General features: G+C 40.4%; 1 protein-coding gene across 3 annotated transcripts in view; it reads left to right on the top strand.

The window, feature by feature from the left end:
* The window catches only part of LOC147172201 (receptor-type tyrosine-protein phosphatase U), a 213,029-nt gene that overhangs the window by 130,533 nt on the left and 64,479 nt on the right, over positions 1 to 18,017 (top strand). For all 3 annotated transcript variants that reach the window (XM_086077670.1, XM_086077671.1, XM_086077672.1), the window contains exons 7-8: positions 2,742 to 3,035; positions 14,333 to 14,650. In XM_086077670.1, the coding sequence (XP_085933796.1) occupies positions 2,742 to 3,035; positions 14,333 to 14,650 (612 nt within the window). The remainder of the gene's footprint in view (positions 1 to 2,741; positions 3,036 to 14,332; positions 14,651 to 18,017) is intronic.

Consider the following 18,017-nt stretch of genomic DNA (forward strand, 5'->3'; position numbering starts at 1 on the left):
ATCGCCAGCTCCTCAGCCTCCTGTCATAAAGCTGCTCACTTGACTTGGACTCCTGCAGCCCTGTCATATCATGTACCACAGATGGTGACCTCAGTCCTATTACTCACTCCAACCCCACAGCCTGACACCGCTTTGACAGCGTAGTAATGACATGACTGCGAGGTGGTTTGCTGGCAAAACATATCAGGCCTCAGCTAAGGGACAATGAGAAGTGGAAATAAGAATGTGACATTCTCACTCTTCTTCCCCTTTGCTGACCTTTAGCTCCACCTTTTTTTTTATACTGGAGACTTGGAGAAGAAGTAGCAGATGAGGATTTCTTTCTTTGATGCGTGCAAAGTTTGTTTGCAAGTTTCAATTGATTGTCAATCAGGGGTTTAACGTTTTCATTAGGCCTTGTTTAAATAGTAACTGCTGTTTCTCTGCTCTTCACCAAAATGGTGGACCATCCCGTTGGGCAGTGGCTACAGGGTTACCGCAGGCCATTAAAAAGCATTAAAAGTCATTTAATGGATTTTGCTCAAATTAAGGCCTTAAATGCCATTAAAAACAGTAAATACGATTTTTTTTGTGCTTTATTTTATATACAACGTTGCACAAAGGAATCACTATAACACAATATAGCAATAATAAATGTGATAAAATAATATGTATTTGGGGGGACTGGTGACTAGACTGACTAGGGACAGTGTGTAGAATTTTTTATTTTATTTCTCAATGATCATTCATGTTAAAAACCCACTATAAATTTCAATAATATTTTATATAATTGTAGGTAGGGAATGTTAACGCTGACATGTTTGGTCGCCATCTTTTTCTGCTATGGCTACCTGAAAGGAGAAGAACTTCACAAACATAGTCATTGGTGGTAGGCTTGTGAAGTGTGGTCTCGAACTTAGGTTGTTGCATTCTATTAGTTCACCACTAGATAGGACTCATTTCTAAACACTGCGCCTTTACCAAAATGGCCTGGAGTGCATGAGTTGCTTCATGTCCAAATACCAATTGCTCTGAATTTGAAAATAAATAATATCCTGTCATCATTGTGCAACATGAAACACTAATGTCACCTAGTGGCAGAAGATTACCTGAACACAAATCTAAGACTCAATGTTTCACACTCCTTTAAACTGTTTAGTATCTATTTTTAACTTCAAATAACTATGAATTACTTACTCATTCCCTCCCAGCCATTTTCACTAAAGCAACCCCCTTCGCTGCCGGCTGTTTTAATGGATTTTGACTGGCCCACATAATATTGTGTTCTATTGCTATAAGAACATGGAACCTACCAAAAGGAAGATTAGAGTATTTTCTTACATTTCCATCTGTTTACGTTTTGCAGCAATTAGCATTACAATAAAGTTAACTTTCATCATTATTCACAAATCTGTTAAGAACTGTAAGAAAATCTGCTTGTTTGCAACCTGGCCCTGGCTAATCTCTTATACTCTGCTGCCACCTGCTGACCGTTTTTGTAATTACTACCATTGATTCACCCGTTCTCTGCAATTCAGAGCGCTGCATCAAAGCCTTCTGTATGCTCTAGCATAAAAAAAAACACACACACATTAAAAATGTATAAATACGTCTTTGGGACACTTAAAACATTTCAAATAGAATGTATTTATACGTTTTTGGGAGCAAATGAGTTAATCGCAAATTAACTATGGCAATCATGCGATTAATTACCATCAACAATTTTAATTGACTGACAGCCTTAATACGTGAACAGTGTATGCATATATCTATGCACTGTATATGTCTTTGTATATGCAGTACAACGTGGGCATTGAATTAGATTTAAGTTGCATTAAAAATGACTTTAAAAAGCATGAAAGTAAATTTGCTGATACATCCAGAAACCCTGAAGTGGTCTATTAAAAAAAAAAAAAATAGAACTGATCTCTCAACAAAGATTTGAACCCAGAACCTGGATACAACATACTGGTCAAGTAGTGGTCCAACTGTACAAGTGTGGGGTTGTTGTTTTTAGGTAATTTCCTGTGTAATAGAAAGACTGTTTGTTTTTCTGGAAAGAAATTTGTACCACACAATTTCCCCCTTATTTACATGCCACTGTCTGTGGATGAAATTTGGTCTTTCACTTTGGTTTACGTTATTGCCGCCTTAAAGACGAAAAGCTGTAGCTTTAAAGGCAAGCATCAGAGTAGAAGTGGGGTGCTCTACCAATGTAGAAATCCTGTTAAGTGAGGGCCCTCAAAAGACAGGAGCGCCTCTGCTGGAATGACAGATTAGTCACAGCCACACATCTAACTGTGATCTTTTCTTGTGCTTTGTCCTCATTCCTTTGGCGCTCTCCCTTCCCTTCCTTACACCGTTGCCCATGTAATTGTTCAGCGGCTTAGACGTGCAAGTAACTGACCGTTGGGCTTGAAATTAATCCCCAGTTGGCAATCTCAACTGACAGTAAGGAGAGTCTCCTCTTTCATCGTGAAACGGATGAAGGGCGCCTCGTTTTTCCGTGGCAAAGTTTGTTTAATTGTGAGCACACGTGTTTGTTTGTTTTTTTCACGCCCCGTTCTGCTTAATGTATGCAAGGTTGTGGATGCTTTGTTAATCGGTGTGACTAATCTGCTATTTGAACGCGGTCTGACCTGCTCTCTTCAGTCTCTCAGGACCCATTTAATTCTCAGTGGGCTCTGTTTTTATGCAATTGATGAGCTCAATTAGCCTTTACCAATATAAGACATTTTTTCTTTTTTACTATTCCCTAATAGTACCACCATCCCCTATCGCGCCACCTCAGCTGCTGCGTGCTGGCTCCACTTACCTAATCATCCAGCTCAACACCAATTCTATCCTTGGAGATGGGCCCATTATTAGGAAAGAGATTGAGTATCGTGCCAGCCAGTCTCCATGGTCTGAGGTGCACGGAGTCAACATGGTCACCTACAAGCTGTGGCACCTGGATCCCGACACGGAATACCACGTCAGCGTGCTGTTGACGCGGCCGGGAGAAGGAGGCACGGGCCCTCCCGGACCTCCGCTAGTGAGCAGGACCAAGTGTGCAGGTGAGTTCTCATCGCATCTTATAATTTGAAGTCACGCCTCCGTGATCGCGGAATGAAAGTTCAGGGGTGTGTAACAATGACACACACCGCCATTTCTACAGCATATCAGTTCAGGTTTACGTCTAAATACTAAACTGGATTGCGCTTGTTCTCGACAGCTGCTGCGGCTGATATAGTTGTGTGCTCAAAACCTTTATGGATGTGTTATTGGCTTCTAAGCCCACTTACACTTTGACTATGGCAGGGGGTATCAAACAACAATTGAATTTGATTTGTATGTCATCCTGCATTTTGTGTGGATAACCATATATCTGGACCATGACTCATTGACGTAAAAAATGTTGTGAATTGTGTAGTAGCTTTGTAATTTCAAGCTAACGTTGGTTAGGGGTGGGAATCTTTGACAATTTGTCTCATGATTCGATTCGATTCCAATTTTTTTGATTCAGAACGATTTTTGATTCAAAACGATTTGATTGACAATGATTTCTGCTTCAATTTATAGATGTGCAAAGAATCATTAAGATCTACTCCAGTCTGACTCGCTAATGCTAATTAACGCGCTAAATCGCGGCACTTTTATCACTCAAAAGAACGGCTATTCATACAAAATCCTTCAGGAATGTATACAGAGAAGCATCTTAACATTACTCGCCACCATGTGCTCTTCCTATGCTTAAAAAAAAAAAAAAAAACTTTTATTGAAATAACTTGATTGTGACTTTTTCTTTCTACTCTCTAATGTGACTACAACTTAACAGTGTATCAGAACGCTCGGAACCACACTGCCCCTAAGTGGCCAAATCGTGTACAACATGAACAGCTCTCCCAGTAAAGGCAAGGGCAAGACAGTATAAAATAATTTCAATAAAATACATTTTGGGACATTTAAAATCGATTAAAATTCTTATGAGAATCAATTTTTTTGCACACCCCTATTAGTTACAAAAATCTCCCCTTAAGGTTGTCCTTCTCAAATAGGAGGGTGATACAATGCCAGGGAGGCGTGTGTGACTCCAGAGAACATATTGTTTATTTATTTATATATGTATTTATTTGCTGTACTAGAATAAAGTGTATTTGCACATCCACTACAGTAGGTGGCAGTGGCGCTCTCTTTGTCTAAAGGCGCAAGGATTATTAGCTCCTCTGCAAAGGTGTACTTACAACAATTTTATAGACAAATGATATAGTCACAGCGGAGAGTTGGGGTCGGTCGCGTAATGTGTTCTTCTTCCCGGGGGTGGGGCATAAAAAAATAATTGAGAAGCATTTGTAATTTTGAGACCAAATTATGCAGGATTTGAGCTAATTCCAAAGTTTCCGCTTATGTTCTCTTGCAACCGTATAAAACATTTGTAAGCGCTTTACTATTTTTTTTGCTTCAATTGTGTGTAAAACACAACATACTGAGCTTATTGATATCATTTCGCCCTATAGTGCACCATGTATTAACATTACTCTGTGTGAATAGTCTCCTTTTGTGCCATTAATAATGCTTTGTCAACTTATCTTAAGAAATGTAGTCATAACTCAGCTTTGCGAGCACATGGTTGCACACGACAACATTTCCGAGGTACCAGAAATGAATCAGAGCTGTTTGAGAAGTCATAATCTCAACACATGCCCACCTTTTACTTTTTTTTAAATTGGTTTAAAAAAAAAAAAGGATAAAGGCTTATTTGGATAAAGTATAACTTGCTTAAACTTATACTTGGCTACTTTGCAGGATCTATTATTTAATGAAAGATGCTTGATTTTGATTTTGAGTGATTCTTGATGATCAAAGCCAAGATACTCAACAGCAGCTCCGCGCCGATATCTAAAATTACAGCGCTATATTGTGACCATCGGGTAAAATTCAATCAGAGTGGAAGTGATTGACAAGTTGGGACTCAGTCACTGTGACACACTTATCTCCTTAGAAAGGCTACATTTGCTATTACTGGCGTTCTCTTAACTCCAGATCTGAAAGCGCAGAATAGTAGAACTTTCTCCGAGCAGCACGGTCATATCGATTTGACGCTTATTTGAAAGATAAGAGCTGGCTGACTATATTAGCTTGCCTAAAGCAGGCACCTTTGCTATTTTCTGAAGGACATGGCAATGTCTTCTTTTTTTTTTTTAAGTCAAAGCAGGAGTGGTGTGACCATCAGGAATCAAGCCACGTTTACACTTGCAACATTTGAAGAACTTTCTTTGCCTTGTAATTGGAATATGTTGAACTAATTAAACATTTTGAACGCTGCTGCAAAAACGTATCTTTGTCCACTGACTACTTAATGCTTAAAAGTACATTTTACAAACCTATAGTTGATTGGACATTCGGCCATATGTAGTCATGTTCACTTAAAGGGAATGTATCACGGTATTTTAAACCCTTCCAACAGGGTCATAGGCATAAAATGATTAAATCTTACCTTTGACACCATGGCGATGCAATTATTGTATGAAATATTAGGTATTTTGCTGGCTATTTTTGTTACGCGGAAGTAAAACGCCCGGTTCGGTAAAACCCCGCCCCTCCCCATGTGGTTGCTGCGCCCCTCTCGTCCGAAGCCAGCTGCTGCGGGCGCCGGCCACAAAACTCTGGAGTGCTGGCGTTCGAGCACTCCTGAATGGCCACGCAAGCCCGGCCAGCCCTTGCAGTACAACTGCGTCTTCTTTAAATGTGGAAATTGGATGGATGTTCAATTATTCAATAAATATTTAAAACAAAACGGCTCCTTTGCCGCAAGAAATCATAGTAAAGAAGAGGGGGAGGAGAAAAAAAAACACCTTCTGCTTACAAGGTGAGCGCACTAACCACTACACCATTCATCTAGTTTGTTTAAATAAAAAAGTGTCAGCCACAGATGCTTTCTTCAGTGATAATTTTGGTGAGGAATTAGCCTTTTGAGTTGGCTAAAAGCTCCAAAAAGTTGCTTTTTCACGTTACTGTCCCTTTAAAATACCTGTATAATGGGTACTAACACACGCCCATCCATCACATATGTTGGCTTTTGAACTTTGCGCTAACAATCTGGATAGTTCTTTTCCTCTTTGGCGTAAAGGACACAATATCCATGATTTCCAAAAACACATTAACTCGTTCACTCGCAGCCATTTTCACTATAGCAAACCCCTTGACTCCCGGCTGTTTTACTGGATTTTGACTGATTTTTCAAGGCCCACCAAATATATTTTTTCTGTTGCTATAAAAACATGGAACCGACCAAAAGAAAGATTCTTTCATCAGGAAAAAAGTTATATTTCTATTTGTTTCAGTTTTGCAGCAATTAGCGTTAGAACATAGCTAAGTTTCATCATTATTCACAAATCTATTAAGAACTGTGAGAAAATTAGCTTTTTTGCAACATGGCCCTGGCTGATCTCTTTTGCTCTGCTGTCACCTTCTGGCCATTTGTTTAATAACTCTTCAACCGTTCCTTTCAGTTGAGAGGCTGCATCAAAGCCTTCTGTATGCTCTAGCATTAAAAAAAAAAAAAAGACATTAAAAAAACATATAAATGCGTCTTTGGGACACTTAAAACGTTTAAAATAGAACATATTTATACGTTTTTGGGAGCAAATAAGTTCAAATGTGGACTCGTCAGACCACAGCACACATTTCCGCTTGAGTTTGGTCCATCGCAGATGAACTCGGGCCAAGAGAAAATTGAGATGCTCCTTAATATGGCGGCGTGAGAACAACATCCAGGCTGCTTCTGATATTTTGAGGAACGAGGAGCTCGGAATGTTGCCAGTAAGCGACTTGAGATGAACTCTGTGTCTTTGTTAGCACATATTTATGCGAGCAGCTGTTCTCTGTGATGAAGATTGCCAAAGTGCTGTGGGGTATGGACCAAATCTTATTTCCTTTATGTATGTACTGCATTGAGATTCGAACCTGGGCGCTGTTGGCGATGAGTCAGACATATTATTCACTAGCTCACTGTGCTGCCTCATATTCAGAATAATTAAATATTATATTGCAAAATTAATTGGGTTGTCCCTTGTTGGGTTTACCTCAAAATGAACATTTTGCCATGCCTGCCAACATCTGTCCTTCCTTGTCATCTGTCAGTGTAGACACAAAGCACCCAGGGAGATGAACGGCGGTCCACCGCCGTGCTTGAAGCTAGCATAGCGTGCCATGCTAATGCCAACGTACACACAGATGAAGACACTTCCCCTGCCTGTATCTGTATGTGGCAGACACACATTAAATGGAGAGATCTGTGTAGCCCACAGGCACTCGCCATGTCATTCATGGTCATCACTCTTTCTGTGCCCAACAGTCCCTTCCTGCCACACACCATCCCTCACAAATCTCTCTACTGTGCTCCAGTGGAGCACACCGGACCCCCTCCCCAATGACATATTAAAGCCACCCTTCTGTCCCCACAGCCAAAAACAACCTCATTCATCAGCAAGCGTGATTGAACTCACAACCCTTTCTCACCCCAACACCCCTGCACATCTCCAGCACTCAAAACATGGAACATGGTAAATAACAATAGCAGCAAGGAAGTTAATAGCAGCCCCAAACTGGATGGGGGGGGGGGGCAAAGGGGAGGAGAGGAAGCCTGTGTGATGGAGTGTGTGGGTGAGGTTATTTTCTCTTTGTGACATTTAATGTGCACAGTGAATGTGAGGAAGGTGAAGCAATAAAGGCTTCATAGTTGCTGGTGTCAGTGTTTGTGAAAGTCATTAAACTCTTTTAATGAGCATTTACATTTCAGTGACTGTGGCATTGGTTTGTTCAACCATGTGGGATAAGTAATATGGGGTTTGCTGCACACTGATAAAATGGGAACTTGGATGCACACCAGACTAGGTGACGTAAAAAAAAAAGACAAAAAAATATATATATATATATATATTTTTTTTTTTTGTCCTGACTTTTTTTCTTCTTCACTTGCTACTATGCTGTGAATGTCTTGAACTTCCCTTTAAAGGTTGAAGTGCAAGTCAACCCACAAAAAATCTATTGAAAATACTATGTTCTATGCAGCCCAACTAGTCTAAATATGGTATTCTGGTTATATGAATATGAAATATGAGTTAAGCAGCAAAATACAGCCATTTTATCCATTGCTGCCGACTGAAGATGACGTCAGAGATGCTCAGGGCTAAGGCAACGACCAATCACATCTCATCTGTTTTCTAAAGCTAAGCTGTGATTGGTTGTTGCCTGAGCCCTTCCATCGACAGCAAGTGGCAAAATGGCCGCCCCCTGAGATGGATAAAAACGGCTGGATTTTGCTTCATAACTCATATTTCACAAATGTAATATTAATCAGAATGTCATGTTTAGACAAGTGATGTCACATATAACATATTATTGTCAAGAATTGTTTAAGGTTGACGGTCCCTTTGAATAAATACAATTAAATCAATTAAATAAAGGAAATAAAACTGCATCGTAAAGTCAGACACAATGCAAATCACTTCCAAATAGCACTATTTAGGGCACTTGAAGAGAGCGAGATTAGGTGTGCTTATGCGCGCTTTAGTATCTTGCTCAAGGACATTTTACCATGTTCACAACTTAAGGGTCAGGGATTGAACTCTTGGGTTGGGAGATGACCACTCTACCAATGAGCCACGCCGCTCCACATTTTGAGATTCAGTCAAGGGGATGACGTATAACATTTGTGATTATGTCTCAACAAACAAATGTTCAACAGTGCTATTACTTACTACTATTATTTCTACTGTTAAACAGCATGGAAACTCTTTGGAAATTCGTTCCATGTTTTAACACTGCTGCTTTTTCAGACTTGGTCCCAGGACAATTGTTTCTCTATGCGTAGTAGATTAAAGCAACACTAAGGAACTTTCAGTTTACATTGATTATGGCGGCGCCATATGGACATAAGCGGTGTCGTTAGGCCTGAAGGAAGACCACATTTCCCATGAGGACAAGCACATTGCGTCGTTTTTTGAGCTCAGTAAGTTAAGTAAGTGAAGTCCGGGCCAATGTTGATCCTTGACTGTCCTTTTATCCCTTTTTCTTTTTTGTCTTATCAGACAAAACTTTTCAGTTGTTTTGCAGCTTCTGCCAGGAAAGCAGTAATTGTGCATCGACATTCAAGTTGACTTCCATCTTTGTTACGAATGAGGAAAGGGGGAAGTGACGTATGCCATAAAGCAGTCAGCACATTCGTAGTTTTTTTGTGCGGCAGTGTTCCTACCATCCTCCTCAAAGTTGCTTACTCTCAGGCCCTCAGGCCATGGCAAATACACCATTCAACTCATTTTAAGTCGATGTTTCATCAGAAGAGCTATGAAAATATTTTATTAAGGTTGAAAACCTCTTTAGTGCTACTTTAATCTCGGAGTTTGATCGGCATTCGCAGTTTCATGCCTGTGTGCGCTGCAGTCATTGATGTTACAGTGTAACAATGCCAAACTTCTCCACCTGGTGCAACTCACCTTTTTGACCTTCCTGCAGACTATAATCGCCATCTCCTCAGAGCTCCACCGTCTCAACCATCTGGTCTACAGTACCCCTGCTGACCCCAGATACGATCTCCCAATCCTCATAGCCCCCTTGCTGTTGGCCTGATTAAATTTAAGCATGAGAAAATTGGATGGTGGGGCTGTTGTGGTGAGCTGGTAATTATCTGGTGAGCGTAAGGGATCTTTTGAGCACCGTTTGGAGGAAAGCGCATTTTTGCAGCTCCAGTAGCCATGCCTCGCCACTGTGACTAATCCGCCACGGCCATGCAGACTCTTCCCCTCCCTTCCAATCATGTTGGGTAGCTGACTCCACCATACCAATACACTTCCTCGGGCGGGTACTGTAAAACTAACCTCCGTGAATGTGAACATGGTCTCTACCTGCCATCCAGGTGTGCTTGATGAGCCATTTCTTTAATTATCAGCACAGTGCATGAGCACAGCCTGGAACGCCTCAAGTAAATCACGGCGGATAGGTGAACATTCGTACTGCAGGTGGTCCCCAAAGTACTGCGCGGTAATGGGCCTCCACCTGCTTCTGGGTCACTGAAATCGCCCCCGAAAGCCCCCGCTCATGAACCTCTTGGTCTGGCCGGAGGGAGCCAACACTGAAGCCGGGCTAAAATTAGGAATATTAGCAGTGCAAGGGCTGACCGCAAGGAAGAAGAATCAATCACAGTAAACAGAGTTACGCACATGCAACGTTTGAAGGGCATACTGTACATTACAGACTGTATATTATTATGATATGCATGGGACCTCTGTCCTCTTTCCCAAATATGATGGGTAAGGGAACAGTATGGACTAAGAAATGATTGGTCTACATGTGTTGCTCCAACCTTTGTTTTCAGATATCGTTATAGGGACAGTGTGTAGAGTTTTTCGATTTTTCAATGTTCATTCATTTTTAACTCCTTTACTCCAAGGCATTTTCACTGAAGCAACCGCCTTCGCTAAAGTATATGGCTCCTTTTGCCAGTTTTTTTAACAGGTTTGTGAATAATGATAAAACTTAACTCTATTCTAATGCTAATTGCTGCAAAACGGAAAAAACAAATAGAAATATCCTTTTTTTCTGATGAAAGAATTTTTGTTTTGGTAGGTTCCATGTTTTTATAGCAATAGAACACAATATTCGGTGAGCCTTGCAAAATCTGTCAAAATTCAGTAAAACAGCCAGGATCAAAGGGGATTGCTTCAGTGAAAATGGCTGGGAGTTAAATCAAAATTTCATCTTGTTTTATTTGCAATCCATTGTGGTAGAGCATAACCAAAATCATTCAACATCGTTGTCCAAATACTTCTGGACCTAACTGTGTGTAAGTGCGCTTTTGGAATGTTTTGAATTCTTGCACACCGAGTGGAACACAAGGCACGGATGTCCTTATATGTTAGTTTTTTCTCATCTGACGCAGTCATTCCAAATCACCTCCTTGGCTGCGATGTACTGTCCCGTGTCACAGTTTTCGGGGGGACAACAAAGCAGAACCTGTCACTTCCAATCTCACGTCCGATCTCTTAGGATCAACACGGTGCCCCGGGCTTTCGGTCTTGTTGGGGCGGCTGCAGGGTGTCAGTGAATGGCCGCCCGTGGCACAGCAACAAATAAGACGAGGCAAGGGTTGGCACGATGTCCACTTTGAGAAAAGCCACAATGAGCACACTGTGGCCTGTTTGCTGCTGCTTTTATCTACCCGCCGGTTAAAGGCCTCTCTTTATTTGACTCAGACTGTGCAGACTATCAATTATACGGCTATCAACAATGAAGCGCTACTACTTTTGTATGTGCGCTGGATTCATCACATTTGTCTGCATGAGTTTGGGAGTCGATGTTTTGGTCATTTTTCTAAGCAAATGAAAAGAGAAGGCCAGTGACTGCAGAGGCCCTCTGTGGAGATTGTAAGTGTCAGAGCATTTTTACTTCAATATAATTGCAACCACAGACAGTAATAAATGCAAATGAGGTATACATTGTTATTTCTGTCTTGTAGTAGTGCACAAAATTGCAAGTGAAGAGATGATGAAGTGGCACAGCAATATAAAACGAGACTTTATGTATATTAGGGCATTAATAGAGTGAATATTTTGCATGTAGTGGTGCTAGAGAGCCTCTTTCAAATTAAATGAGTCAACAACTTTCTGCAGCCACTGCTTAGTAATGCACCTGCCATCTTATTAAAGTTCCATGCACTAGTCAGTCCAAAAAATTGAAGACTTAGCTTAATACACTGTTGTCAGACCCCGCCTCCCTGCCCATTCCTGATCATGTCTTATTATAATTAAAAGGCAGTGCAATACATTATATTGCTTGACAAAAAAGGCGTCGACTGTGTTAATAACTGATGAATGCCCCCATTGATAGCGAGGATGTCCTTGGCTTTAGTCCTCAGTTGGGATGCGCTCCTGAACACTGGGGCGTCTGTGCGTCGCTCTACAAGAGCCTCTGTGTATCTTTCAGTATTCATGAAAAAGAGAGTTGTCATTCTTTTAGCTGGGCAACATTAACACAGCTATGACCAGAACGAACTTGCTTTCTTCTCAAAATATGTCATGACTCGGCAATAAAAACGTCTTGCAGAAGTGAGCGACCTTGCATAGTCCTAACATTTCTTTGGAGGGACGTGGGGATTAAACCACAGGGCAAAGAACTGAGACCGAGGCTTGTTTGAGAGCACACCAAGCTGCGCACTGTCCATTTAATTAGCACAAGTGACATGAGTTCTAGTTGTGCTGAAGGGGGAGCTGCAAGCAAGCTACAGTTGACTGTTGAGTTAGTGCTATGACCGCTTTTAGAAGGGGAACATCCGAACGACTCCCAGAGTGGCACTGGAAAACACTGATGTTCAGTATGTGCGCAGATGGTTGCATACCCCCAACCTGAACCCAGAAAGCAACAAAGCTCGCTTGTGGATTCTGGCCTGCACTTGGATAGCAACAGGGTAAACACATCTGTTTACTTAAATTAATAACCACAACTTTCCCAAATCCTATTTGGCCAAACTTTGTGCATTTGAGGGGGCATTTCTCAGATCAGATTGGAGATTTTTTTTTTTAATGCTCTGGAGTGACATTAACACTCATTTCAGAGGAATGTGAATTTAACAGCACCTTTGAGCTCTCATGATCAACTCAATATTCCATATCGCTAGTCGAAACATAAAACCTCATATTTGATTGTTTTCATGTGAGTTGCGGAATAAGAGAGTCTTTATATACAAAAATACAAAGTAACAACAGAGAGTATAGCTGGATTCAGATGGCCTCGAAGCAGGCTGGATGCAAAACTCAAAAATACAAAGTAACCACAGCGAGCATGAAGGAAAGCTTGCATGGAAAAAACCTTAACGTGCTCAGAGGAACCTCAACTGAGTAACCTTTTTGTACCGACAAAAGTGTCATTCAGTAGGTCTTGCTAGGGCAAGGCACAATTGTATATGATGAATAAAGAATGACTAGACAGACTTAGCGACTAATGCAGGGCCATAGTGATTGCATAGCAACTGACATCATCACGAGGGACATAACAACTGCATAACAACTACAAAACAAGTGTCACGAGGCAAACTAAGAGTGGCTAATACATCATCATCATCATCATCATCATCATCATCATCATCATCACCATACGTCACATAGCAACTGACAACATCAGCATCATAACAATAAAAAGACTCCATGACCCCCAACCAAAAACACAGTTGCAGATTTCTATTTGTATTAGTGATAGACCGATATGAGTATTTCAAGGCCGATACCGATTATTGGTAGTTGAGTAGACCAATTTTTTTTATTTTAAGCCAATATTCATTTGCAGTAAAAGAGGATATATGAGCGTCAAAATAAAAAAATACAAAACACAAAAAAACTTTTTTTTCCTTTTAATTTTAAACATGTAAAGAATTTACAGCTTTGTTTAAAAAATATAACAAAAACTGCAGGGAGCTTCGATGGTCAGCTTGTGTTACTATAAATTAAAAAAAATAAGCAAATAAACAGTTCCCTAAAATGTTCTACTGTAAATAAAGTTTTCTAAAATGTTAACATAATTTCTTAATTGCAACATAATTTCTTAATTTTATTATTATTATTATTTATTTTTCAAAATAAAAATAGTAGGGCGTTCCCATTGTTAGCATAATTTTTAAAAAGAGGAAATTTAAATCAATCTATAAATGAAAATGTCCCTTTATCTCACTGAGTTATGTGAATGTAGCTAATTTGGGTTTTTCGTCAGGGTTTGTAAAAGGTTTCAGAAGATCTTCGCAGACAGTGAAAAATTGTCTGAATATGTTTGAAATGTCTTTGCAACAAGTAAAAACTGTCTGTCAACATATTACAAATCCTGATGAAAACCCTACATTTGCTACATTCGCAAGCTCAGTGAGATAGCAGCTTCAGATTCGTAAGAAATCGACACGATTATCCGTCTATCCCTAATTTGTATAAATCTTCGAGCCTGTGAGAAAAATATTTATCCAAAAGAAATGAATGCAGATATGTGGCTTTATGTTTTGGCCGCAGATATGTGAAAGGGGGAAGCAATCTCATTTCATTACAAAACACATTCAAATCACACCCTTGTCAACTGAAATGGTCAGAAATGGAATTTTGGTAAGACCCCATTTTTAGATGCACGAGAAAGCCAAAGTCCTGTGGAAGAAGTTTGTATCTACATGTCGAATCGATGACAGGGAACAAACATAGTAGACAGCGTCGGAAGCTATTTTGTACCCAATGGTCGTTTAAGGGACATATGAATGTAAAAGTCTTCCTTGATCATTTGCATTTTTATGAATACTTTCTATCAACTCATCTCAAGCTTCCTGTGCAATTTTTCTCCACCCATCCAGAGCCCATGCGCGCACTGCGGGGCCTGACAGCCACAGACATCCAGCCCAGGCAGTTGTCCCTGCTGTGGGAGAACTTGGCGTTCAACGTGACACGCTGCCACACCTACTCAGTGTCCCTGTGCTACCGCTACACCACGGCGGGAGGCGGCGGCGGCCACAACACCACCGTGCGTGAGTGCCTGGCTGTGGAGCGCAACGCCTCACGCTTCACGCTGCGTGATCTGCCGCCCTACCACGGCATCCATGTCCGTCTTTCACTGGCCAACCCGGAGGGCAAGAAAGAGGGCAGAGAGGTCACCTTCCAGACGGAGGAAGACAGTAAGTCCCGGGAGGAGGTCAGGGAAGAGAAAGAGGACACAAACAAATATTTTATGCACAATTGGATTTTTATTTAACCGGTTACGGTTGCATTGACATGCAACAGTCTCAACTGTTAGTGTGAGCGTTCATTGCCGTGCTCAAGCACAGATGGAAGAAGTGGACTGAGACATGGTCCACTCACTCATCAACGTGCACATGTATGAAACAAAAACACGCCGTTTAATTGATTCAGCTGTTTCTTTTGCCAGTTATTAGTGATCATTTCTGCATTTCATATATTTCGTATAAAGACGTTTTCATGAGTTATAGCAAATGGAAGCTGAAGTACAAATGTGGAGTATTTATATATATAAATATGTTCGGACGTATTTGCAAATACATTTAAAGGAGAAATCCACGTTAAACGTTTCATGACCATAATATGTTATATGTGACCTTACTAGTTTAAACATGACATTTTGATTAAAATTACATTTGTGGAATATGAGTTATGAAGCAAAATCCAGCCGTTTTTATCCATCTCAAGGGGCAGCCATTTTGACACTTGCTGCTGACTGAAGATGACGTCACCGTTGCTCAGGAGTCAGGCAACGACCAATCACATCTCATCTGTTTTCTAAAGCTAAGCTGTGATTGGTTGTTGCCTGAGCCCTTCCATCGACAGCAAGTGGCAAAATGGCCGCCCCCTGAGATGGATAAAAACGGCTGGATTTTGCTTCATAACTCATATTCCACAAATGTAATTTTAATCAAAATGTCACGTTTAAACTAGTAAGGTCACATATAACATATTATTGTCATGAAACGTTTAACGTTGATTTCTCCTTTAAATGTATTTGCAAATATGTCCGAACATATTTATATATATAAATACTCCACATTGGTACTTCAGCTTCCATATGCTATAACTCATGAAAACGTCTTTATACGAATATGAAATGCAGAAATGATCAATGACCAATCACTGCTCACCTGTTATCTGAAGCTGAGCTGTGATTGGTTGTTACCTGAGACCTCAGCAACTATGATGTAATTTTAACTTGACAAGAAGTGGCAAAATGGCCCCTTCTGATATTGATCAAAACTGATGGATTTTGCTGCTTAACTCATATTCCACTAACGTAATATTAACCACAATACCGTATTTAGCCTACTGAAGCTGCATAGAACATATTATTGTCAAGAACGTTTGTACGTGTTGAAATACAGTCAAGCGAACAAAAATATGAGAATTAAAATGATTAAGTAATGCTCTTGGTTTTAGATTTCAACATTCATCTAATAAAATTCACAACGTTATTCTGAAAACTTTCTCATAGCATTACAACTTTTTTTTCTTGAATTTTCCCATTCTATATATTTTTAGTGTGGTTCTAATACTGCAAATACAATCTTAAATACACCCTCTCATAATGTGGGCATGGTTACAATACGGGGCCCTATTTTCATGCCCAGTTACTGTGCCCATTGGTGGCATTTGCTTCCTTTTGGTGTTTTGATGGGTACAGGTAAAAAGCGGCGTTCCCGGCATTTGTGACGTCGTGAAACGGAATGCAGCCGACTCCCGGCCAATTGAAGCGGCTCCCCTCATTACCTTGAAAATAAGCCCAAGTTGAGGCACGCACATTGACATTGCGCAAGGAGAAATTGACTCTCGGGGGTCCGTGCAAGAGACTCGCGTACACAAAGTGTGTTTATAAACGGCAAGATCTCCCCTTGTGGATGATGTCATCAGCCATGCATGTGAAGTGGGCCATGTAGACCGCCTTGCACCTCCAATCATGCATCCGGTGTGTGACACAGACTTGAACCAGCACGAAAATGAAGATGCAGCCGTTTTTACGCCAAGTCTAACAAAATGGGTCCCACAGTGTTATTTGATGGCTTTTGACTGTACCAGCCAAAGCGTTGACACACTTGTCATGCTATTAAATGAAAACGTTTGTCCAAACTTCTGACTATTGCAGCACAGCAGGGGACGTGGGAGGCGGCCCAAGGGGTATTTTGAACCACTTTTGGGCTCAAGCTGGAACAAAAGCAAAGCAGCGGTAACTCTTTTCAAGTCTTAAAGACAAAAATAGTTGTTTATATTCTATTAGGGGATTTATTTTTTCATACACAGCAACCTCTATGGTTCGACTTAATATTTTAAAAACATTTTCTTTCTTGTTGTATTTAGACGTCTGCTTGAGCAAAGCATCTAGGACATACATTACATTTCTACTGCTGAACTGAATCATACATTAGATGGTCTGTCAGCGATCTTACCATCTTCTGTTTACTAAATGCTGGCAGCACAGTGTTTGATTTAAAACGCAAGTCAAAGGAGTCAAAGAATGTGGCCGCCGGCCAGCCTCGTGTATACGCCGCTGTTTTAAGCACATTCTTCACAGTCACTATTGTTATTTCATCTGGATGGCTCGCATCGATGACTTGAATATCTTAGTCTCCGTCAGAACTGCTGAGGCTGTTACAGCTCGTTCTAATCATTTTCAATCACCGTATGTAGCACACCACTTTATGTGTGTGAACACATTTCATCCATCATGGGCTGGTTATGATGTGAGATGAAGAGGGTTATGTAACTTTTCCATGCTTTTTCCGACACATTAATTCAGAGGACGACGTTCTGGCAGGCGGAATTAGCATCACAAAAGGTGCTCTTCATAATTCAGAAAATATATCTGTCACCCCAATAACCCTTAGATAGCTCTCTCGCTTCCTTCTTATCTGCGGGTAATCCTTTGTGCTTCCGCACATTATTTGCACCGTAACTGAGGGCACATAAAAAAAATTATGCTAACAAGGATGCGATGTACTGACAAAACAGTTGGAAATTAGCAGCTGCGAGGTAGAAAAAAGGTGTTTTATTGTATTTTTTTTAGTTTTTCAGAAGTGACAGGCTGTACATTTACACAGAGCATCGTTTTCTAAGATCGGGACCCAAAATGAGTCGGTGGTTATTCGGGATTTGTACCTATCACATTCGGTACCTGGAAATTGATACTCAACTGTACCAATTTTCGGTGCGTTTGTGTGTGTGTTTATGGTAATATTAATTTATTTAATAATAAAATCAAATACATGTTCACAATTATTTTTCAATATATTATCATTCACAAATAACAAAACAACATTATGAGTTTAAAACAAATGAGCAAAAAAGAATGAAGTAAAAATAAATAAATGTAAAACATTTTATAAATAATAAAGTATATAGTATTGCAAAATAGAAATTGCACAGATGGATGACGTCATGACGCTGGTGCTGCGTTTAGGCACCAAAACATAGTATCGTTTGATTTCACATGATCCGATACTTGGCAGTACCGACGCAAGTCAATCCATACCCAAAAAAAAGTAT

This window comes from Leptonotus elevatus, chromosome 6 (assembly GCF_054856555.1).
Source record: "Leptonotus elevatus isolate MCC_2025b chromosome 6, RoL_Lele_1.0, whole genome shotgun sequence".
NCBI classification, from domain to species: domain Eukaryota; kingdom Metazoa; phylum Chordata; class Actinopteri; order Syngnathiformes; family Syngnathidae; genus Leptonotus; species Leptonotus elevatus.